Raw genomic sequence first — 25,041 nt, forward strand, 5'->3', positions numbered from 1 at the left:
TAACCTTACTAAAAATAGTGAAAATTAACTATTCAGTAATTTTTCTAGAGAAAAAGTACTATATTTCCAAATTAAGCAATGCTGCTTAGTAAACAAGCTTGATTTTCAAGGCTTTAAAGTGTCAGTGGTCTAGCCACTTTCCTTCCTAAAAGTCCTTTAAAAAATGGGCTGTGTAATTTAAAAGTTTTAGATATACAGTCTGTGTCTTTTATGTTTAAAGAAAACAAATTCCTATTTGTGGGGTATTTTAAACCTGTCTAAAAAGAGAGGAATTTGCTTGATCTTTGCCCTGTCTTATTATTATAGATTAGAAGACTCAAAAGATCTTTACCGTATCTTATTCTTATAGACTAGAAGACTCAAAAGACTAAAATTAAAATTAATCCTTATCCTGTTTTTCACATGTTTTTAAATCTGTTTGAATCTTTTTTTTTTTAATTTGGTTATTTCAGATAACTGAAGAGAACACCAAACCAGAATCATCAGATAAATTAGAGACTTCTAATCTGATGCATTCTCACATTGGAAGTACGCAAACTAATGGACCTTCTACTCCTGGTGAAGAGAAAACCTTTGAGTTACTTGATAGCACAAGAGTGACGTCTTATGATACTGTCACACAAAAGACATCCTCCAAGACTTATGATGGGATTAGCAAGCAGTCAGTGATTTGTCGAAAATCTGCATATAGCACCCTTGAGAGCAAAGCTGATATTTTTCATGCAACAATGCAAGCAAAAGCAAATGGTTTACAGGCCCTTAACCCCCAAACCAAAGACCGTCAACCTTCATTGGAAAAGAAGGATGATATAGGGTATGTGATGATTAATCTAGAACCAGTTACTCTCACTTTTGAAAAAAATGCCTGTATACCAATACAGACAGAAATTGTAAGTAGAGCTGATAAACCTGTGACCTTTAATATGGAATTGATTAAACAAGTATCACCTGCTTCAAATCTTAGACTTCCTGTATCCACGTTTGAAAAGGTACAAACACAAAGTCTTAAGGACATTCTGTCTCTAGCAACATCAGGAGAAAAAGGTACTAAGTACTTTTGTGCTTCATCAGTAAGTGGAGAGACACTACCTAATAACAAAACATGTTCATTACAGAAAGAGAGTCCTGTTCCAGGCACATCATTGCCATCTGATAATTCATTGGAAAAGGAGGTATTACCATTGGTTAAAAGTTCTAATTATTCATTACCTAAAGAAGAAACGAAACTCTCTCAAGAATTTTTTCTGCAGCCTAACAGTCTTGTAAGCATGTCTTCAGAAGAGATTTTGGAGCCACCACAGACTGAAGAAGCCTCATCATCAACCTCTGCCATGCTGCAAAAAAATTACTCACTTAACTCCATTCCATCAGGAAGTAATACATCAAATAGCTTTATAGAATTAAAGAGTGACAAGAGCAGTGTAAATGGTGAAAATAGGAACTTTGAATCATTTAATTCAACATTTGCTAAACAAACCAGCCTGTCAATAAATGGAGAGGAGATCAGCCTGGAGTTAGAGGAAGATTCTGACATTGACCTAACTCTCACAATATCACCACCTACAAGTCCCAGAGAAGAAATTCCAGCAGGTGAAACAGAGCAACATCAGGAGGTTCCATTATCAAATTTAGAACTCCAGGATATGGATAAAGACATTGAGCCAGAAAAGGTGACTTTCATAGAAAACAGAGAAGTGAATCCTGCTAAATATACATCAGTGCTTCACACAGTATCAGAGAAACCATTAGAAAAGGAGAGAAGAGATGATAATTTAGAAGTGGTTACTTTAATGCTTCCTAAAGAACCTTGTGCCCTTGAGCTCACACAGGAAGTTAATGTTACCTCACACTTCCCTTTTGGTTCTTTAATTGAGGAAGTATCACCACCTTCTAGTCCTGACCCCCAGGTACCAGCTGAAGAAATAGAACCATCTCAGGTTGTGTCTCCATTTAGTCTAAAACATCCTTATACACAGTGTGAGAAAAGTGGAAAATTCTCTCAGATTACATCATTAGATTTGGCCTTAACAGAAAAAGGAAATTCTTATGTTGGTCCTATCCATCCAGTGAGACAAGATAACTTAACTCGGGTACAACAAATACAACTTTCTGCTGAAATACCTCTAGTGTTAAATAGTCATCCAGGAAAAAAAGATAGACGTTTAACATTTCTGGGTGAAGTAACTGAGGAAATTGTCCCAAGTGAGTATGATAAGGATTTCTCCTTCTCAGAAAAGGTGCCATGCTGCCATACAGAGTTGAACCAGCATGCATCAACTGCCACTTACAGAACTGATTTCAAGACTTCTCCAGAAAAATTGGTAATGCCAGGAAATTCATTACAGCCAGTTAGTTTAGAGAACAGAAATTCAGACTTAAATCACCTTATGTTGGAGACCAGTAAGCCTCCATTTAGTCCTAGAAGGGTTATGGAAAATAAGTCTTCGGCTGACACGTTTGTTTCTACAAGCGCACCAAGTGATATAGTGAAATGCGTTAAGGAGAGTCTCCTTAGCAATGATATCAAAACAAATGAATGTGATGCAAGTTCAATGCAAGTTCAGTCCTTGAGCTCAGACTCAGCTGATGGAGCTGATAATACACAGGTACAAATGCATTCAGACTTAGGTGGCACTACCTTAACCTATTGTACAAGACCCATAAACATAGAGGCAGGGTTTCAAACACAGGAAATATCAGTAGTCAGAATGGCTAGTTTGCTTAAGAATAGTGAAACTGAAGCTGAGTTACATGGAAAAAGCATGAATCTAGGTTGTGTCGGCTCTAAATCAAACACTGTGTCTCCAAAAGGCAAGCAGAACATCCATATGCCACAAGATACATCAACATGCAAAACAAAGGATCTGTTGAATGGCAGGCTTTCCCCCATGTATATATATTCTGATTCATACCAAAATACAGCAGTCACCAGTGAAAATGTCAGTAAAGAGCCTTCTGCTTTTTTTGTTTCCAAATCTTGTGCCCCTCTTGTTTGTGGAATCTCTAAAGAACAGATGGAAAATAAAGGCTCTGGTGATTCTGTTAGAGCCAAGGAGGACTCTGAAGCCCTAGGTGGAGACATGGATATTAGTGTGAATTCTGACATCCATTATGAACCACTTTCTGGAGACTCTGATCAAGACCCTCTTGGTGATTGTAGAAATTTCAAATTAGACATGGAGGGTTTTTATACTTCGCAATGTAGTCACAACAAGAAAGAAGGTGCTTCAAAAGATGGTTATGACTCTTTCCTGAGCCCAAACAGTAGTGATAATGAAGACAGGGCCTACTCTAATCGAGTTCCAGTAGAGACCAGTATACCTCCTCAAAACTGGTCTGTTGGATTAAAAAAGGAAGATAAGTGTGTGCCATGTTATGTACAAATCAGAGATCTTCATGGTATCCCCAGGACTTACACTAACTTTACTATAACTAAAGAGCTCAAAGATACCAAGAGAACTTTGCACAGCCTGAGGAGGCACTCAAATTTCACTGCTAAACATGGCTTGGTTAGCTCCTGGACAAATACTTGGCAGGTGGCAGATGACCTTACGCAGAACACTTTAGATCTAGAATGTCTGCGCTTTGAACAGAAACTGAAACAAATTGTAAAGAGTGGCAATTCTCACCATTCTGCCTTTTCCACCATCTTCCTTAAGGAGCCACCACTGCAAATTGCTGACGGAGCTTTCCCTTTGCCAAAAACCTCCGAGTCTTCAGTTCTCCATCTTCCATCCCGGAGCAGAAGTCCCCTCGTGGTAACAGTCATGCACTCAGATGCCGAACAGAACCAGCACCCGAGAGGCCACATGCGCAGCAATTTGGACAGTTCTTCCTTTTGGGAGGAAAGACATGATCACAAGAGAAATCATCTTACAAATGCTGAAAGGAATCAGACTGTTTCCTTCCACCTCAACAAACTGAAATATAATAGTACTTTGAAGGAATCTCGGAATGATATCTCCCGTATTCTGAATGAATATGCGGAATTCAACAAGGTGATGATGAATAGCAACCAAGTTGTTTTCAGAGATAAAGAGTCAAATGTTAGTTCTGAAGAAACCACATCTCAAGAGATGTATTCATCTTTCCCAAGAAGGTCAACCTCCTATGAAGACATGATTACAGACATGTGTACCAGTTTGCATGTCAAACTAAAAAGTGTAGTGAAAGAGGCTTGCAAAACCACCTTTCTGTTTTATGTCGTCGAGACAGAAGACAAGTCATTCTTTGTGAGAACAAAGGTAAAGTGCCAGATTTTCCTTACAGTTTATATTATTTTGTTGGCTGTTTAATTGTAGATTATTTTAAAAGTAATAAATTTAGCATTCTTGGCTTCAGAAACATGATATAGGAAGGCGGTATTTGAGTTTCTCAGCTCATTTTTTTATCTGCATACTAAATGTTATACTACAAGAAGGATCTATCTGCCTTTGGTACTGCATTTGAAGATATGTATGATATTCCAGAATTAATGCAGTTATTAATTTTCAAAAAAGTTACCAGTATAGACATACTTAAATTCAAATGTTCTTAAGGGAAAATTGAGACTTTAAAAAATTACTACCTTTGTTTCTTCATTAATATGGATTGTTGAAAAGGAACTTTTTTGGTTTTGGATACATTATTTTACTTTTTAAGTATATTTCATTGATTTTGCTATTACAGTCCCATTTTTTCCCCTTTATGCCCCTCTGCCTTGCACCTCCCCTCGCCTCTAGCATCCCCCATACTTAGTTCATGTCCATGGGTCGTACATATAAGTTCTTTGGCTTCTCCATTTCCCATACTATTCTTTTTTTAAGATTTTTAAAATCTATTTATCTTTAGAGGGGAAGGGAAGGAGAGAGGGAGAGAAATATCAATGTATGGTTGCCTCTCGTGAGTCCCCTGCTGGGAACTGGCCTGCAACCACGCATGTGCCCTGACTGGGAATCGAACCTCGATCCTCTGGTTCCCAGGCCCATGCTCAATCCACTGAGCTACACCAGCCAGGGCTCCCATACTATTCTTAATCTCCCTTGTCTATTTTGTATCTACCAATTGTGTTTATTCCCCGTACCGTTTCCCCCATTCTCCCCTTCTCTCCCTGCTGATTACCCTCCAGGTAATCTCCATTTCTGTGCTTCTATTCCTGGTCTAGTTGTTTGCTTGGTTTGGTTTTGGTTTTGGTTTTGGTTTTTTTAGGATCAGTTGTTAATAGTTATGAGTTTGTTAGATATAACTGTTCATAGTTTTGGTCTTCTTTTTCTTAGATAAGTCTCTATCATTTCATACATCTAATAAGAGCTTGGTGATAATGAATTGCTTTAACTTTACCTTATCTTAGAAGTACTTTATCTGCTTTTCCATTCCAAATGATAGCTTTACTGGATGGAGTAATCTAGGTTGTAGGTGTTTGATTTTCATGACTTGGAATACTTCTTCCCAGCCCTTCCTTCCCTGTAAGATTTCTTTTGAGAAATCGGCTGATAGTGTTATGGGAACTCCTTTGTAGGTAACTGTCTCCTTTTCTCTTGCTGCTTTTAAGATTCTCTCCTTATCTTTAATCTTGGATAACTTAATTGTGTTGTATGTTGGTGTATTTCTCCTTGTATCCAACTTCTTTGGGACTCTCTGAGCTTCCTACACTTGCATTCCTTCACCAGAATTGGAGTTTTCCTTACTATTTGTTCAAATAAGTTTTCAGTTTCTTTCTCTTCCTCTTCCCCTTCTGGTACCCCTCTGATTTGGATGTTGGAATGTTTAAAGTTGTCCCAGAGGTTCCTAAGCTTCTCATTTTTGTTTTGAATTCTGGTTTCTTTATTCGGTTTCAGTTGAATGTTTATTCCTTCTGTTTCAAATCATTGATTTAAATCCCAGTTTCCTTCCCTTCACTGTTGGTTCCCTGTACGTTTTTTGTTTTGTTTTGTTTTTTAATCTCATTTTGTATAGCCTTCAGTTCTTCCTGTATTTTGTGGCTATACTCAGTCATTTCTGTGAGCATCCTGATTACCAGTGTTTTGAACTCTGCATCCAATAGGTTGGCTATCTCCTCCTCACTTAGTTGTTATTCTGTAGTTTCTATCTGTTTTTTCATTTGGGCCATATTTCTTTGTCTTGGCATACCTGTTATGTCGTAAGGAGTGGAGCTTTTGGTATTTGCCAGGGTGAAGTAACCTACTTTGCTGTATGTAAGCGCCTACTGGCAGTGTATGTGAGGGAGAGGTCAGAGAGGGAACAGTGCTGCTTGCCCAGCTCTCAGTCACTTTCAGTCCCTTCCCCTGCTACCCACAAATGGATTTTCTGGTTCCGATTCCTGGGTTGAGTGGGCTTGTGTCCATTCTAGACCTCATGGGTCCCTCCAGTGAACTCTCCTATGAGATTGGCAGTTTGTCCTGGCACCACAACCCCCACAGGTTTTTTTAGCCAGAGGTTTTGTGGTTTTATTTTCTCACACTGGAACTCTGGGTTGGGCAGTTTGTCTTGCTCCACAGTTGTCCTGTTTAATCTGCATGCAAATGTAGGACTGCCTCGTCCACCAGCCACTGCCTTGCCTTGTGTTCTTTCTGCCCAGCTGCCAGTCTCTGCCCCTCCTACCAGTCTGGATGAATGTTTCTTCTTTAACTCCTTGGTTGTCAGACTTCCATACAGTTCAATTTTCTGGCAGTTCTGGTTATTTTTTGTTTTTAAATTTGTTGTTATCCTTTTGGTTGTGCAAGGAGGCAACGTGTATCCACCTATGCCTCCAAATTGGCCAGAAGCAGGATATGTTTATTGACTGATTGTTGTTCAAGTACAATTGGCTTTATTTTCCTGCCACCACTTTACCCTGCCTCACCCACTCCCATCTCCCACCCTCGATCATTCCCCACTGTGACTTTGTCCGTGGGCCCTTAAAATTAGTCTTTGACAACCCTTCCCTTTTCATAGATATGTGTCCCCTAGATTAAGGGACATAAACAAATAGGACTTCATTAAAATATAAAGCTTCTGCATGGCTAAAAATATTTTTTTAAATATTAGGATAACTTACATTCTGGTGAGGACATGTTCCTAAATTTTAAATTATGTAACCATGGTAAAATTTTAACTTCACAGGAGCCAGAATCTGTCTCAGTTCACCATTAACTTCCTCATTTTATCCTCAAATTTTAATTTTATTTTTGGAAAAGGCAGCATTCTCTCTTTTGTTTTAACTTCTAAAAAATGTTGTATTTATTGGTTTGTTGTTCCACTTATTTATACATTCATTGGTTGGTTTTTGTATGTGCCCTGACTGGAGCTCATACCCGTAACCTTGGTGTATTGCTATAACACTCTAACCAACTGAGATACCTGGCCAGAGCTATCTTTTGTTTTAACTTTTAAAGTATAATTTCAAGTTCACATAAAGATTGCGGAAATGGTAACCTTCAGCTAGATACCCCACGGTTAACATTTCTGAACCATTTGAAAATATGTTGCAGACACTGTCCCCTTACCTCTTAATAACATTAGTGTGTCATACGAGGCTACTGCAAGGACTTTTTTTATATGATCACAATACAACCCTAAGAATTAGGACCTGAGCATTAATTTACTATGCTTATCCAGGCCACAGACTCTACCTTTAGATGCACATCACATATTGCCTTTGCTTGTCGTGCCTCTAAGTTTTAGTCAGATTCCTGGTGTATTAACATTTTTCATTTGGTCAAAATGGTTTCTGCCAGGTTCCTCCAATGTACAATTAATATGCATGTTACAGTTACTAGTAAGTGGGAGATACAATAAGACATCTAAATGTCCTATTCTTTGTGAGACCTTCACCTACCAGATTGATGATTCTTGCCTGAATCACTGTGATGGTTGCCACATACTGATATTCTAATTCCATCATTCCTTGTACATTTTGTTAATTGCTGTAAGGTAGATCTTTCCATTCTCTTTCATTTGTTTTTCATTTGCTCATTTATTATCATTGTGAACCCATGTTCCATATTTTACTCAGAATTAGCATTTGGTTATGTTAATGCTCAGATTGTCCCAGACCTAGTTAGTGGGAGTCCCTTCAAGCTGGCTTGTGTCCTTTTGACAAGTGTCCATAATTCTTCGGATACTCCTTTGGTGCAGTATGATGATACAGGCTTATTTTGTATATTCCTTGATCCAGGGAGCTGTGATTCTTTTTAGTGAAGAATAGCATTTGGAATCAATAGCATTTGGCAGTGGGTGACGTGAGTGCCACTGGATGTCATTGTGTCTACATATAACCAGCAAACAGCCAAAAAAAAATAGATGTATTAAATGTACAAGTAACATGCATGTGTTTGTTTTAGAAACATAAATGCATGCATGCATGCTCCTCCCAATTCCAGTCCAACACCAGCAGGTCTGTCCTGACCTTTGCCAGAGTGGCAGCTTCCTTCTCCAGCTGTGAGGGTTCCCATTGCCCTCAGTGTACCTGCTACTTGGCTCAGCCCTGGTCATGCCAGCCCTCTCTTCACCTGCCTGGAGCACCAGCCCAGAGCAGGGCCCCTCCACACTTGCAGCAGGAGCCAGTTCAAATGACAGCAGTCCCTCTCAGTGTCTGTTTTAGAGCCCTGTTGTGTGCAGATGAGGGGAAATGAAAAACACTGATAAGAGAAACAGAAATATAAATGTAAAACAAAGTGTAATGGTGCAGGTGCTTCAGCATTGTTTTGAGGGCAATAGGCATAGCCAGGAAAGTCAGGGACATTTTTCTAAAATTAGTGAGGCTAAACCTGGCTGGTGTGGCTCAGTGGATTGAGTGCTGACCTGCAAACTGAAAGGTCACAGGTTCGATTCCCATTAGGGCACAATGCTTGGGTTGGAGGCCAGGCCCCCAGTTGGGACATGCGAGAATCTGATGTTTCTCTCTCTCTTTCTCCCTCCCTTCTTCTCTCTGAAAATAAATAAATGAAATCTTTTAAGTAAGTAAATAAAGTTAGCAAGGTTGCCTTCTTATATGGGTTGTGGTTGGCTGGACTTATAAGTGCTCTGGCTCTAAGTGTTTGACTAGATTTGCTGCAAAGTTCACTTTATGTCAGCGCTTCTGAGAAGTCCTGTGTGAGTTCCAGAGTATCTGTCACATGATGTAGTCCATGTGATAAATCCATAAATGTTGAAATAGTAACATTAGACACCTGAAGATGTTTGTGAGGAGTGTGACAGTCACTACAGAGGGCACATTAGATAGATGCTGATGAGGCCTGGATGGCAGTTCCCTGCTTTCCCCAGAAGCAGATGTGAAGCTGATGAACATGCAGTTGTTGGCGTGGAGGATGCAGTGGACACAGCACAGACACTGTCCTCACGGCTTGGGAGTCTGGCAAGAGACAGTGGGCTGTCTCAGTCAAAGGTTCAGTGCTGTAGGAAGAAAAGGGGACCCTGAAAGGGTTTCCAAAAGGGTCAAAGGGGTACATAGGGGCCCAGTGAAGAGGGCCAGTCAGTATGTTTGGAGCATAGCGTGTACTATTGAGAAACATGTCTAGGGATGTAAGAAAGGTCCATGTTTGGGAGACAGGCCTTAACAGAAGCCACACTAAGGCATTTAGACTACCCTGAGTCATTCAAGAGGCTGAAAAGTATTTCTAAAAGGTGAATGGCATCTTTCTCACATTTTAGAGAGAGATCCCTTCCTCTAGTGTGGAGAATGGACTGGAAAAATGACATAACAGGGTTTAACTTGAAGCTGTCCACACTTTCTTCCTGAAGATAACTGATGGCTCCTATTTTATATCATTTAAATATGATCTTAAAATATTTAGGGCTTTTTCCAAATTTACGGAGTTTGATCTCTATAGCAGATTTTTTTTCTTGTTGAGGATTCTTTTCTTCAAGGTTCTTAATAAGTGATTACCAGATGTGTCCTTGTACCCTCTCCCCATAGTTTTTGTCCCAATTTCATGCCATTTGGTAAGCAGCTTAGTTGAAAAAGCATTAAATGACCTCCAGCCTACTTGAAGGTGGTTGGCTGCCAAAAGTAACCTAGAAATTATTTTTTTAACCTTGAATTAATTTGATTTGGCTAACTATCCCTAAAACCTATCCTAAAGTAAGTCTGAGATTGAGGTAGCATCATGGCCTTGTTGCCGTTTTGCCACAGTGAGCAGGAAACTTGATTTCTTTTTGCTTCCATCTTCTCAAAATGGAACAGTGCAATATCTTACTTCTTACACCCTTTACATAGCACAGACAGTACTCATTTTCATATAGGAGACAGATCATAAGTCTGGTAGGAATACAGCAAGATATCGTGCCTGTTCCAATAGTGAATATGTTTTTTCACAATACTTTATGATGTGGCCACTATTTACAACAGAAAATAAATTGTGTGCAAAGGTAAAACTAATCTGAAAGTGAGAAGTGACACATAAAATAAATGGAATAAAGGAAGTCCTGTCAAAGCAAAGCTCAGAAAGCTGTTCTATAATTTTTCATTCCTAGAGAGTCCTGAAGCATTCGTCAGTGATGGGATGTCAGGCCCCCATTTATTTGTTAAGATGAGGAAGATCTGTGAGGTCCTTTATTACTGTCAAAATTCAGAACATATGACAAATTAGCCGAGGACAGCATAGGATTTGATGAAAATGTAGTTGCTCAAATAGTTTACTAGTAAAATAAGTAAGGGCTAAAGATTTGTATCTAGATATTTTAGTGGGCTCTGTAAAAGACATGTTGCCTGTAGGGATTTATTTGAAAATACATTGCCATACAAAAGTCACAATTTTAACTGAATTGAATTGAAATATCAAAACTTGAGTTGTTTTGAGATCCAAGGGAGACTGGCAAAAGTAACACTTTATTTTTATAAAGGAAACAAGTGATCATAAGACACAGTATTTTTGGTATGACTAGGAATATCCAGGTGTGCAATAGAAACCTCCAGCATCTTATAGACAGAAACAGTGTCAAAATCACAAAAGAGGAGGACAAGGTTAAAGAATGTCTTTAATTACATAACCTCACCCTTCCAATAAGGCTATTACAGTGCTATTCTGTGTATGTTAGTGCCTAACCACCATGCACAGTTTAACATATATCTCCCACAGTATTCAAATCCAAGTCTCCATTAATGATACTCAGAGTAATGCTTATCTGTTATGGGTATTATTTTCAAAACTTCTAGAAACATTTTTACTGGAGGTGGCATTTTTTTTTAGCACATCTTTGTAATTCCCTTGAAGAGGATGAAACTCAATATATTAGTCTAATGTTTAAAAAGAATCGCCTTGCCCTGGCTGGTGTAGCTCAGTGGATTGAGCACAGGCCTGTGGACCAAACAACTGCAGTTCAATTCCCAGTCAGGGCACATGCCTGGGTTGCAGGCCAGTTCCCAGCAGGGGACGCATGAGAGGCAACCATACATTGCTATTTCTCTCCCTCTCTCCTTCCCTTACCCTCTAAAATAAATAAATAAAATCTTTAAAAATTTTTCATTCCTTTAAAAACAAACAAATAAATAAATAATAAAAAGAATCAACCTTTTGCCCTGACCAGTTCAGCTCAGTTGGGCATTGTCTTGCAGAACGAACGGTTGCTAGTTTGATTCCGACTCTGGGCACATACCAGAGACAACTGATCAATGTTTCTCTTTCTCCCTCTTCTCCTCTCTCAAAAAAAAAAAAAAAAAAGAATCAGCCTCTGATATTTTATGGACATTAGAGATTTATTATATAGTGGGGTTTTTTGCCTTTGAATTAAAATTTTTTAAATATATTTTATTGATTATGCCATTACAGTTGTCCCATTCCCCCTTTCACTCCCCTCCACCCTGCACACCCCTCCCCCACCATTGCCCCCTTTTGTTCATGTTCATGTATCAGAAGTTCTTTAGATTCTGTATTTCCCATAGTATTCCTGCCCTTTCCTGTTTATTTTCTACCTACCGTCTGTGCTACTTATTCTCTGTACCTTCACCCCCTTCTCCTCCTCCCACTCCCCTGTTGCTAACCCTCCACGTGATCTCCATTTTTGTGGTTCCGCTCCCAATCTAGTTGTCCTCTTAGTTTGCTTTTGTTTTAGGTGTGGTTGTTAATAACTGTGAGTTTGTTGTCCTTTCACTGTTCATATTTTTTATCTTCTTTTTCTTAGATAAGTCCAACATTTCATATAATAAGGGCTTGGTGATGATGAACTCCTTGAATTTGACCTTATCTGAGAAGGGCTTTATCTGTCCTTCCATTCTAAATGAAAGCTTTGCTGGATAAAGCAATCTTGGCTGTAGGTCTTTGGATTTCATGACTTGGAATACTTCTTTCCAGCCCCTTCTTGCCTGTAAAGTCTCTTTTGAGAAATCCACTGACAGTCTGATGGGCACTCCTTTGTAGGTGACTGTCCCCTTATCTCTTGCTGCTTCTAGAATGCCTTTGAAATAAACTCTAAACTCAGCTGTTGTGATGATACTGAGGAGTCATCTCTTTTACAGGTGAAATCTAACCTAGTAAGAAGACAAACTGCCATTTATGTTGCATTATTAGGACATAATTTAGTAAATAGGATGTGTTTTTAGTTCTTAGTGAACAATAAAAGTAGTTCTGTGCAAGCATCCCTTTTTAAATAATGGCTATTTGTAAATCTTTCAGAATATTCTGAGGAAAGGAGGCCACACAGAAATTGAACCTCATCATTTCTGTCAAGCTTTTCACAGAGAGAATGATATGCTAATGGTCATCATCAAAAATGAAGATATCTCATCACATTTGCATGAGGTAGGTTTGGAAGTAACTTTCTTACAAAGAAATGTATTTCAGGCCTTTTGTTATTTTGTAATTATTAGACTTGTCATTGCCTTTTTAAATTCATAACTAAGGAAAAACTATATACGTAAAATTTTTATCTAATAGGAATATATCTTGCTTTAAAAGGACTTGTAAAATTTTTCTTAGGATATTTACCTATTAGTTGAATAAAGGTGATTGCTTCTCCCAAGAGATCTAACTCATGGGCATAGCTACCGACCTGCTGTCAGGAGGTAGTAACTAATCGTCCCTATAGCACCAGTACCAGGTGAAGCTGGAGACAAGGAGTGATGGTGTTAGCTTGTTGCCTGCCTGATTACAGGTCCCAAAACCTCAGGTGTACTCTGCCTTCACTGCCTCCAACTTAGAGTTGTAGAGACCAGTTTGTAATTAACTAGCATTAATGAATTTATAGCATTGATGATGAACTGAGTTAATATTCCTTATGTGTGGTAGAATTACCTATCAGTCATCTTATTTGAAACTTTTGTATAAAGTGACCCAGTGAACCTATTTTCATTTGGGATCCTTTTATGTTTAACAGATTCCTTCTCTGCTGAAGCTGAAGCATTTTCCCAGTGTCATCTTCGCTGGAGTAGACAGCCCTGAAGATGTTCTCAATTACACCTTCCAAGAGCTGTTTCAGACAGGAGGTTTTGTGGTATCAGATGACAGAATGTTAGAAACTTTAACATTAGGTTGGTCTTTCGATTTCTTTCTTTGAAATCTAGGCAAATCAGTTTCTCCTCACCCAGTGACCCAAATAATTACATGGAAAAGAGCAGTTTTTGTATAGTTCACATCCCCACTGTACATGCTCTTAAGAACCTCTCTTATTTTAATTGTCTTCACCACCAAACCTAAATTCCTTCTCTCAAAAATGTGGCTAAAGTAACCATCCAGATTTGATTTTTAACATTTGACTTCTTCACTTGCCAAATCAAGTCAGCTACAGAATTTTGTTTGTTTATAATCAGTCCTCTTCCATATCTGTTGCTGTCAACCTTAGAAGGTAATCTTGTTGATATGGAAATCTTAAAAAATGGCTACTGAAAGTTGTGTCAGTTGTCTGTTTGAACACTAATACATAGTTGGCCCTTAAATGATGCAAGTTTGAATTACATGTATCTACTTACACTTGACCTGAGCAGTTCAAACCCATGTTGTTCAAGGGTCAACTGGAGGCTGGGAATCTGTGTATGCAGGGAACCTTCTTAAGTTATACACAATTACTCCATTGGGTGGGCAGTCAGTGCCCCTAACTCCGTGTTGTGCAATGGTCAACTGTATAATGTTTCTCTCAGGGCACTGAACGGACCTAGAATGTCTGAGCACAGGGCAGGCACTTTTATGTATGATTAAAACCTGCCACATTATAATTAAAGGTCGATACACCATTTCTAGGGCTAGAGGATCAGCAGGATATACCTTATTAACAAGCATGAATTGTTCATGAAAACTGAAGTTGAAAAATACGTGTACATTCTGTATTTAGAAACCTAGACTTTTGCTGTTGCAACTAAACCTTCTATATGAGGTTTGGTGATGTTTGTACTATATTCAGAGCTTTAACTGCAGGCAGTCATAGTGCTCTTTCTCTATACAGTTCTGCTACTGCAGTATGAGTAAGTAGGACTGAGGTGAGGGCCACAGGTTGCTGTGTCTTTGAAATGCAGTATGGGATCCTGTCCAGCTACGAAGTGGCAATGATGGTATACATTCAAACGTGGGTCTTACTCTTTTTACAAGTAATAAATTCTAGGCTTTGAGCAGACAAGCCAAAAGCCTTAAATCACAACTTTTTCTACTCTACAGTTCAACTAAAGGAAATTGTCAAAATCCTGGAGAAACTAAATGGAAATGGGAGATGGAAGTGGTTGCTTCACTATAGGGAAAGTAAGAAGCTAAAGGAAGATGTACGGTAAGGCCTGAAGTCAGCTGAGGGCTTGGGGGAGGAGGGAATGGGAAGAGTTCCTTCCCTTCACTTTCCCTCCCTTCACCTTTGACATGTGTGTCACCCTGAAATGTTCAGCATGCTCTGGACTGGTACTCAAGGTGTTTGTGCTGGAATGGAAATCATCTATCATCAAACACAGTATTTAGCTCAATTGACTGTTTTTTTTGGATTTTGTTTTTGTAGCAGGGCCTTCAGTGAAGGAAGCCGTGTGTTGTAATGGAAAGTTTATAGGTATAGCCCTGGCCCAGCTGCCTCAGTGGTTGCAGTCTCTTCCTATACCCCAAAAGGTTGCAGGTTCGATGCCCAGTCGGGGTGTGTATGGGAGGCACTGATTGATGTCTCTCTCTCTCTCAAGTAATAAATATATCCTTAAGTTAAGATTAAAAAGACAAAAAGTTTACAGGCATATACGTTGAGTAGCACTTTGTAGACCAACAGAAGTAAAGTGAGACGTAAGGGTCCTAAAATGACCATAGGGTTAAGTTCAGAATCTACTACCGTGAACCGTAAAAAATAAATTGAAGTTGCCTCAGTTATGATAGAAAAATTGAGATGAGACTACATCCATAATTGAATTTTACCCTTAAAACAGTAGCTTACCTATAGGCAAAACTCTTTTGTGTAGAGCTGGGATTTTTTTTTAAAGGATAAGTATTGATTCCTTGGCTAAAGAGACTTGGGGTAGTCTCTTTAGTACTTGTCACTCACTAGAATGGTGGGGATACACACAGTTTTGGCTTTCTCCAGAAAGCAGGAGGAAGGTAGAAGTACACTGTGATAGGGAAGACTGGAGAGATGGAATCAAGAGCAGTAGTAGAGATGTTAAACAGTTGCCTCTAAAAGAGGAAGAAAAAGGTAGTAAGATTTAAAAGAAGGTGCGAAATTAAGGAAAATCTAGCCATGACATAGTTTGAGTCAGAAGTATAAAGAAGAGGTTTTGAAGAGACTTAAAAGGTTTGGAGCCACTGCAGTAAGAGGGCCACTTGATGGCAGCATTGTTGGAAGTGGTAGTTGGTCAATGTGTAAATGTCCCTCTGGGAACGAGGGTGCTGCTTTTTAAAAGTCTGTATTTGCAGAAGCAGTACACCTGTAATGTTTGAATGGAACACATCAGGACAGTGACATCTAGGAAGGCAAGTGGATGGTGGAAAAGAACAGGAACAAGGGATCTTGGGAGTTGGTTTTATCAGAAGTGAATAAACTAGAAGTATAGTGAAGGCAAAAGATAATCTAAAAATAAAACAACAAAATAAAGATACAACAAAATAAAGATACGGTTAAAAATAAACTTTCACAAACTTACACTGAACCTAAATATAACATTTCTGTATTTTCCAGAGTGGACTCAATTGCATATAAGAAGAACTTAATACTGAAGTCATATCAGAGTGCAAATATCATTGAGCTGCTTCATTACCATCAGTGTGACTCTCGGTCATCAACAAAAGCAGAACATTTAAAATGTCTGCTAAACCTGCAAATTCAGCATATCCATGCCAGGTTTGCCGTCTTCCTAACAGGTAAAGTCACACAGCCTTAGTTCTGTGTCAGTTTCATCTCATCAGTTAATGCCAAAATAGGTCATCTCTAAAATAATGTCCTTGCAAGTGGATTCACTAGATACCATAAACAGGGGTGTCAAACTCATTTTCACCAGGGGCCACATTAGTCTCATGTTGCCTTCAAAGAGCCAAATATAATTTCAGGTCCTTAACAGTTATATTTATACAGTCCTAAAATTATTTCAGCCCTTTGAAGGTGAAGCTGATGTGGTCCCGGGGAGAAATGAGTTTGACACCCCTGCCTTAAGATACATGTGGATAGATCCCAGATCAGCTGTTACCCTGTTAAATGCTGGGTGAGGGGTACTATCTACTTAGTAGTCCTCCAGCACAGTTCTACTAGTTTCATTATCTCCTATAAGTACTAAGTTAATTTTATACATATTCCTAATTTCTCATGTTTTATGTGAATCTTTACCAAACTTTTAAAAATTAAAGGAATGGCTATAGTTGTGACTTATCAATGGTTTTCAGCACCCCACACCCCATTAAGGAGTTTCAGAAAAGTGTTCTTTTTTTAAACAAAGGAGTTTCTGCTACTTTTAAAAAGGTACACCTTAATATGTTGAATGACTCCATTGTACACTTGAGACTAATATTGTATGTCAACTACGCATTTTAAAAAGTACATTAATGAATTTTTCACCAAAGATATTTTTCTTTCTACAGAAAAGCCTGCTATCTCCAGAGAAGTCTATGAAAATAGTGGAATCCTCATTACAGGCGTAAATAACTTTATTGAAAATATACAAAAAGTAGCAGCTCCATTTAGGAGTAGCTATTGGTAAGCACATTTTTTTCTGTAACTCCTCCATGTCAGCTGGAGTTGAGGGTAAATAGATAGCTGACATGTATGTCTACAAGAACCAGTTATTCAAAAACTATTCTTTACCTTACATGTTATCATGCTGTAAATTAAAAATAAGTTAGGGGTGGAAGTTGTCAAGTATTTACTAATGAATGGAATAACCAACCTCCTTTGAATTGCCCATTTTCTCTATAATGTGCATTTTCGATGATGCAACTGAGAATGCACAGAAGTGTTTCCCATTAGGTAGCATGCTATTTATAAAATAGTTGGTTATTTTGTTTCAAAGATAGAATTATCAATTTTGAGTTTACCCAGATGATTCAACTGCAGCTTGCCTAGACATCATTGATGCCAACAACAGATTAGTATTTTCCCTTTTGTTTAAAAAACTTCTAAGACACACATAAAAGTCTTCCCTTCTTATAATTTTAAAATCAATGTTCTGCAACTTAGGGGAAAGCTTTCCTTTTTTGGGGTACTAGAACAGCTGACGTCATTCACAGTGACATAGTAGTTGTCCATGAGCTTTGAGTTGCGGTGTTAAGTATTTTGTTTTAAATTATTTTAACTTAAAGCTATTAATTGAACTTACTGTTAAAAGTAATTAGAAACACGTTTACTCAATTGTAGCAAAAATGAGTTTGAAAGCTGCAAAGCTGCAAAGCTGTAGCTTTGTTTTTGCATGTTAATATCAGCAAGACACTGCATGTTAGTGTTTTAAAGGTTTACCACCCTTGTAAAAACTACAGCCGTGTTTCATTTGCTGTTACTCAAACACTACATATAAAGTTAATTAACCTTTTTTCCGAGAAGGTACAAATTTATAAACTGTCACTTGTTTTGTAAAGAGTGAACTACAAAATCAACTGTCTCAGAAATAATCACTTATTTATGAGATTAGAAATAACTTCATTACCTTTAAGTGAAAACCAAGCAAAAAAATTTGTAAGATACAGCATCTCTTTGGAACAAAGGTTTTTGTAACTAATCTTTAAATAAAGAGAACTAAAAAAAAAAATCAATTGTTTCTGTAGTGACTTCACAGCAAGAATTGGAATTTGTCAGGGCAGTTTTAGCACTTATTTGGCCACTTAGCAGGAACAACTAGGTTCCAGAGGATTCCTCCAACATTTATCACTTTGGCCTTGATCCATCTAGTCCCAGAGACCTGTCCAGTGCCTTCCTCTCCCACAGTTGTGTGCACTGAGCAGGAAACTACAGAAAGGACATTCACAGGACTTTTCAACTCACCAGTTTTTGTTGTTGTTGTTGTTAGATTTATTGATGAGAGAAACATCGATTTGTTGTTCCACTCCTTTATGCACCCATTGGTTGCTTCTTGTATGCATCCTCCTGACCAGACATAACACCTATAGCCCCAGGTGTATCACACAGTGCTCTCTAACCAACTGAGGTACCCAGCCAGGGCCACAAGAGTTTTCAGCTGGCCCTTTTCTGGGGCTGTTAGGTACAGAAACAGTTTTCAGAAGCCATTCTTCTACTTTGTATACTTCCTACCCAAACAAAAGTACCAGTTTCACTCTTTGGTATTTTCTCACAAGACGGACTAATAAAGTTTATTTGATGTAGCTTTCGCTTGGGAACCCATTTTATTTTTACCCTAGGGATAAGACTCTCATAAGAGGGCCATAGCCATATTCGGTATACTGAAGAAACATTTAGTGAGTATGTACCAGCAGCACCTGTTTCAAGTTATACCTCAAATGTTCAACTCCCTTTGCTGAAAAGCCTTCCAATATCCTATCCGAAAGGCCATCAGTTTCCATACCACTTTTTTTACACTTTAACACTAAACCAAGCCACAGAATAATGAGTCTAATCCAGACTATGGGCTCTTCCAGAACCTGTGCCTTTGTCATCTTTACCCCACTGGCCTAGGGCAGTAGTAGTATGATTAAATGAGGAACATACAGAAGTGCCGGTATTTTTTCTTTCTACTTATTAGTCCAGCATGTACATCTGCCTGCATTAATAGTTGACAAAATATGATGGGAAGGGAAAAGACTTGCTGGGATTTTAGATCATCTCACATAAAGCCTGGAAGTTCTCACCTGGGGAGATTTTGTCCCCTGGGAAATATTATAACATCCAGAGAGATTTCCGGTTCTTGGGCTAGGGAGGTACTCCTGGCATATAGTGGCTAAATCAGAGATGCTAGTAAACATAATATAATGCATAGGACAGTCCCCCACAACAAAGAATTATCTGGCCAAAAATGGGTAGTGTGAAATTTAGAAACTGAGTTCAAGTAAATCAGACAATTTGAATAATAATCTAAATTATTACCCTAACTGCTTTAAAAGATTACCTACCTTAGTCCTATGTCCTTCAGACTTAACTATAAGAATCAATATGCAGCCTACAAGAATACGGTTGTCTTTATTCATCTGACAGCTATCACTGTACATGCTATCAAAGGGAAAGGAGGTACCAGTTAAAAATGACATCTAACTAAAATTTAAATTGCCTGAAAATTCTGAAGCATCTATTCCACCTGACAATTCACTTAATCTCTCATAATACTGTAAGTAAAATTATCAAAGCCAGTAATTTGCCTTTGTATGGAAAACAATACTTGTTGTAAACTACCAATAAGAATCTCTTAACAGTTCCAGTTATACTGAGTCAAAAGAATGTAATTTGGGGTCTATTCACAGTGAAGCAAGATCACAGACTCTATCCATTCAAGTCTGAATCCTCACAAGCTGTCAGTGACTGAGCATACACTTCACAGCAGCATCTCTCCTAAGGATCAGTTTCAGCTCTACTGAAGGAAATAAACAGCTGTGTCATAGCCAGCACAATACTTACATAGTTCTTAAACACTAGGACACAGACTAATTGAGAGGGAATTGGTTTCCAGAGTTTGGCTTTATTTTGCAGTACAGAAATCATTTGGAGCCATTTTGAGGCAGACATCATTGAAGGAAAGGCTCTGTCAAATCAATACTGCATTTCGCTGCAGCTTGGTCCATCAAAGAAGCCATACCTGGGATACAAAAGAAGCTTCTACATTTACCTGCTTTATGATAGGTTTCTTACTTCTTTGCTCTCACCAATTTTATCAGGTTAAAACACTGCACACAGGCTTCCTCCAAAATGACTCTTGAAGTCTCAAGTTCAGTTAGAATTTTAGGCCCACATAAACCAATTTCTGTGGCTAGGCTACATGGGCACTTATCATAATACCCGACAGGACACAAAATGTAAAGCTATAGGGAAAATGTCAAGATGCTGTCCCAAATTATGGAGTATTTGGTTTCAAAAGTTAATGTCAAGAGGACAGATGGCACGTAAATTGTATTGATCCAGCTCTTGAGCAGCAGAAACAAAACTGCAAAGGCTATACTGATTAAAAGATACAAATACTGTATCAAGTTCTCTGTATCAGTATCACAATGTTGTTTTAAAACTTACCCTTCACTAGAAAAAAAGCCAGCGTTGGTTAAACAGTAAAGAATGTGGTCACCTGTCAATTCTGAATCGCCACTCCATGAAAACAAGTTAATACACAATATTAGAAAGGGGAGTTGTATTTACTGGTGCAGTACTCTGCAATCTCTCAGTTTGGATTACAAAAGCAGGCCTTAGAATATTGATTTCATACAATATGCATTATTTGCCAAATTTTAAAGTTTGTCTAATTAGATGGTAACACAGACTACTGTTAGTCTTCCCCATAGATGTCGTTTTTCTTGCGCTTCATTTCCTCAAAGTCAAACTCGGTTCCTGTCATCCTCTTATAGATGTCTTTAATGTCATCACAGGTTGTCTCAAAGTGAGTTGTAGCATCATATGTACGGGAGATAAAGATCTGGAAATAAAAATTGGAAAGTCTTGAAACTAGGGAAGTCTCCCAATAAAATTCTAACAATACCCTTTTCAGATCACCACACTCACCTGGCTTTCTGTTCCCAAATCTTTTGGTACAAGCAGGTCACTGATGCTAACGAATCTGGAAGAGAGAAAGAATTCAGTGAGCAGGTGAGCTGACCCCATACTCACTGCCTCCCCTGAAATGCAAATCCCAAAGGATGAGACTAGTGGACACAATGGCTGCTTTCTTTGTTCTCATGGAGTGTACCCACCATGGAGCCAAAATCAATCTAGGATTTTAGCTGATATAAATGAACACATCACTTACTTCTGTTCAATTGGTTCCAAGAGCTCCAAAGCTGGTTTGATTTCTTTCTCGGGTTCCTTGGTCTCCACAGTTGTACTGACTATGGCGATGTACTTCCCTTGTGCTGCCACATTGTGTGCAGAGGAGATCATGCAAACGTAGATATCTGGGAACGAGTAATGCCAACTCACTGCCAAAGTCTGTAAACCTTAGGCATGTGGGCACATTCAAGTCTTGTATTTCTTTGAGGTATGAATTAAAATTACTTGGAATAGATATTATTTTGTAAGCTTTAAGTTTTATGTCTATGGATGCAAAAAGGATCATACATAGGATATGCAAATATTCAAATTCAGCATTTTGGAGATGAAGGGTTTATGTGGCAGTGAACTGCTGGACTTGGAAATGAGATTTCTCCTCCCAGCTCTGTCTCAGCTAACAATGGAAACTTGGCAAACCATATGAACTGCTCTGGGATCTTCTGTCTCTCTGAATTCTGCATTTAGAGTAAGTACAGATCCTACTCAACTTAACGGTGGTGTTATATCCTGAAAAGCCCATAGTAGACATCATTAAGTCAAAAAGCACTTAATACAATTAACCTACTAAACATCATAGTTTACCCTAACACCCTTGAAATAAGTTCAGAAGACTTATATTAGCCTACAAATGGACAAAAATTAATTTAATTCAATACTATACTGAGTGAAAAACAATGGTTGTATGATGGTTATCACTTGTACCATCTCAAAGGTGAAAAATCATAAGTCGAACCATCATTAAGTGGGGACCTTCTGTACTATCTTTTCATCTATTTAATACAAAATTATAAATCAGCAAAAACTGTTCTTGAGCTGGCATACTAAACTCACATAATTCCATAGGTTCCTCTTGTATGTATACCACTAAGTAACCACATCATTTCCAATACAGAAAATAACTGCTGGGTTCTCTTTTCCCCTTTTTTGACTTTTACCGACCCAAGTGTCTGCTTAGGAACCCTTTACATATTGCTGTAGTACAAGTTCCCTGTTTTAGTAATAATCTAGGATTTGGATTCCTATGGAAAAAAATACAGATAACTTTTAACTATTTAAAAACCAATAACCCCTTTTAAGTTGAATTTTTTATTAAAGATTTTTCAGAAAGAGATGGTGGATGAAAACTACTGGTTAAAACAGATTAGGAATTATAATTTTAAAGATAAATTCTGATCTTAATCAGAGAAATTTAAGTTGTATTCCAGCACACTGTTAAAATCAAAATTAAGTTGACAAATAACGACACTAAAAATAACACTCATCATTTCAAAACAGTGGAGTCAGGTAAAGCAATGGATGCAAGGCTGAGGCAGGACTCCTAGGTTAATTTATTTATCTTGGGAAGGGAAGGGAAGAACGGGAGAGAAATATCAATGTATGGTTGCTTCTCATTCGTCCCCTGCTGGGAACTGGCCTGCGACCCAGGCATGTGCCCTGACTGGGAATTGAACCGCGATCCTCTGCTTCGCAGGCCATTGCTCAATCCACTAAACTACACCAGCCAGGGTAGGTTAATTTAATTTGTCCATTCAGTGTGATGATCTAGGATCTCAGCTAAAGGGATTTGTTTCCCATGTATTAAAAACTAAGGCTTCTTCACTATAATAAAGCAGATAAAATTAAGAATTTGGGATCAAACAAAAGTAAATGACATCTAACAAAATTCTGCAAACATCTGCTGATCTTCTAAACCCACCTGACTTCCTGTTGACCTGGTTCTGCGGAATAATGATCTGACAGGAGTTGGCGTCATTGGTGTTCTTGATGGGGTGACTGAGGATACAGATAACTCGGATCACCTGACCCACTTTTTCTACCCGATCTTTTACATAGCTGGGGTCACAGATGAGCTGCTTACAACGAGCAATCTGTAATAAAACATTTTTAAAGACTTCAGAATCTTCGGTGTCCATGGGGTTTTTAGACAGTATACTGAAGCCACTGTCTCTTGAATATAACATTTTCATAAAGTTAACTGCAGACATTTACTGAATTATAGATAACAAAGCTAGTTTTGCCAACAATCTCCACACATTTCTCTGGAACAGATCCATTAATTCTAAATCCCATTCATTAGGAAAACTGTTGCATAATGTTCACAAGTTTCAGAACTAAGAAGACCTGAGTTCAGATCCTAGCTCTATGCAGTCTCAAAGAATCCTGAGCCTTAAATGAAACACTGTAATTAAGGGCTATCATTATATGAGAATGTACCAAGAGTAAATAGTACCACTATTACAAACCAACCAACACTATTCTCATTTTAGCACTATGTCTCTAAGTATAACTTCACTTGTAAGATATAAATGATAATCATCTTCCCAGTTATATCAAAGCCTCGACATTTCCTAAAGGGAAGCAGCTGTATGTGACACAAGAATGGGATAAAACTGCAATAAAGAGGACTTTGAGACATCAAATTAAAACATCTATATTTCCTAAATATGTATTATGCTGAAAGTAGTAGGCAGTTACAGAAGATCTGCAACAGTAACGAAAGTTCACAGAGCCAATTAGTGACCCAATGGAATAACATCAGAAATACCAAAATATTTTTTAACTTAGTTCTTGAGTTTGAGTTCTATTAAGAGTTGATGAAAGAGAAATGTTTGAGTTCTATTCGTTAAGAGTTGATGAAAGAGAAATGATCTGTTTTTGCAGACCAATATCACTGGGATCACCTGAGAGCTCACAAGAAAACGCAGCCTTGCCTCTGATCATTACTGAATCAGAATATACCCTTCAACAAAATTAGCAATGATTTATATTCAATTCAGATTTGAGACACTGTTCAAAACTTCACCTAGGTAGCTCCACAGCTAAACACCAAATTAAATGTTAATAATTAACATTAATCTTTAACAATTCATAATAACAAAATGGTTATATTGCTCAAGCCCAATTTCAAACAGTAAATTATAAGTAGGACAAATAAATTCAAATGAAAACTTGAGAAACAGACACCAACCCACAGTATATACAGTATACTTACCACTTAGAACCCATCCATACGCGTATTTTGGTCTTAAGGGGAAGCAACAATCAATACTATAGAAAGTACTGATGTGTTTTCTTAAAACCGGCCATGGTAACTAGTCCTTAGTCATAATGAAAATCAATTTACTATAAGAAATCGCATATAGTCTGAAATCTAGCATCAATGTCCATACCAAATAAAGTACTTATTAGATAATAAAGTTTTCTTCACAAGAACACAGTACTTTGAAATTGTAGAAGCTACTTACCTCTCCTTCAGATTTAACACCAATCACTTTTCCATTTTCCACAATGATTTCTTCAATTGGTTTATTCAGCATGTAGGTACCTCCATAAATAGCACTTAGCCTAAAAATTTTTTTAAATTACAGTTGGTACTTTATAATTGTTTCAGCTACTAAAGTCTCCTTTCTTAGATCTTAATGAGTTACAGGCAATATAGATTTGCTCATTTGCCTTCTAGAAAGTCATTAAAGCATCAATTATAAAATAAAACCGTGAAGTGATGTATCATATTCACAGTTACTGACTTTAAATCCACCCACTTCCCCAAAAAAGACCACTAATGGAGGAACAGTGTAAATGGGTCTAATCCTCCTGCATATAAATGAAACTATCAGGAGGCACTGCGGAGTGACCAAAGGCAGGCAGACACTGGGGAAGAGACTTTGATGTGATTTACATGTACGCAGCTTCCCCTGAGGGAACATGGAGCAGCTAGAAAGAAGCTTTAAAACGGGGCAGCTAGAACAGAAGCAAAAACTCTAGGATCTTATTGACTTAAAATGACATAGCATAGAATTT

General features: G+C 38.1%; 2 protein-coding genes and 1 long non-coding RNA gene across 8 annotated transcripts in view; 2 read left to right on the top strand and 1 right to left on the bottom strand.

The window, feature by feature from the left end:
* The window catches only part of TASOR2 (transcription activation suppressor family member 2), a 78,191-nt gene extending 60,118 nt beyond the window's left edge, over nucleotides 1–18,073 (top strand). For all 6 annotated transcript variants that reach the window (XM_037065901.1, XM_037065899.1, XM_037065903.1 and 3 more), the window contains 6 exons: nucleotides 453–4,244; nucleotides 12,570–12,695; nucleotides 13,270–13,423; nucleotides 14,541–14,646; nucleotides 16,021–16,202; nucleotides 16,914–18,073. In XM_037065901.1, coding sequence (XP_036921796.1) covers nucleotides 453–4,244; nucleotides 12,570–12,695; nucleotides 13,270–13,423; nucleotides 14,541–14,646; nucleotides 16,021–16,202; nucleotides 16,914–17,032 — 4,479 coding nt within the window. In that variant the 3' untranslated portion in view covers nucleotides 17,033–18,073. The remainder of the gene's footprint in view (nucleotides 1–452; nucleotides 4,245–12,569; nucleotides 12,696–13,269; nucleotides 13,424–14,540; nucleotides 14,647–16,020; nucleotides 16,203–16,913) is intronic.
* A 1,854-nt stretch (nucleotides 18,074–19,927) lies between these two features.
* Nucleotides 19,928–25,041, bottom strand: part of GDI2 (GDP dissociation inhibitor 2) — a 34,661-nt gene continuing 29,547 nt past the window's right edge. The window contains exons 7-11 of the mRNA XM_037065905.1: nucleotides 24,486–24,585; nucleotides 22,937–23,108; nucleotides 21,221–21,365; nucleotides 20,977–21,031; nucleotides 19,928–20,890 (exon numbers count right to left, since the gene is read on the bottom strand). Coding sequence (XP_036921800.1) covers nucleotides 20,744–20,890; nucleotides 20,977–21,031; nucleotides 21,221–21,365; nucleotides 22,937–23,108; nucleotides 24,486–24,585 — 619 coding nt within the window. The 3' untranslated portion in view covers nucleotides 19,928–20,743. The remainder of the gene's footprint in view (nucleotides 20,891–20,976; nucleotides 21,032–21,220; nucleotides 21,366–22,936; nucleotides 23,109–24,485; nucleotides 24,586–25,041) is intronic.
* Nucleotides 22,523–23,041, top strand: LOC119000803 (uncharacterized). The gene is made up of 2 exons (XR_005069409.1): nucleotides 22,523–22,562; nucleotides 22,751–23,041. It is a non-coding gene; the product is annotated as an uncharacterized LOC119000803 (long non-coding RNA).

Source organism: Sturnira hondurensis, unplaced genomic scaffold (genome assembly GCF_014824575.4).
Source record: "Sturnira hondurensis isolate 20B ecotype Veracruz unplaced genomic scaffold, ASM1482457v3 Scaffold0016284, whole genome shotgun sequence".
NCBI lineage: Eukaryota > Metazoa > Chordata > Mammalia > Chiroptera > Phyllostomidae > Sturnira > Sturnira hondurensis.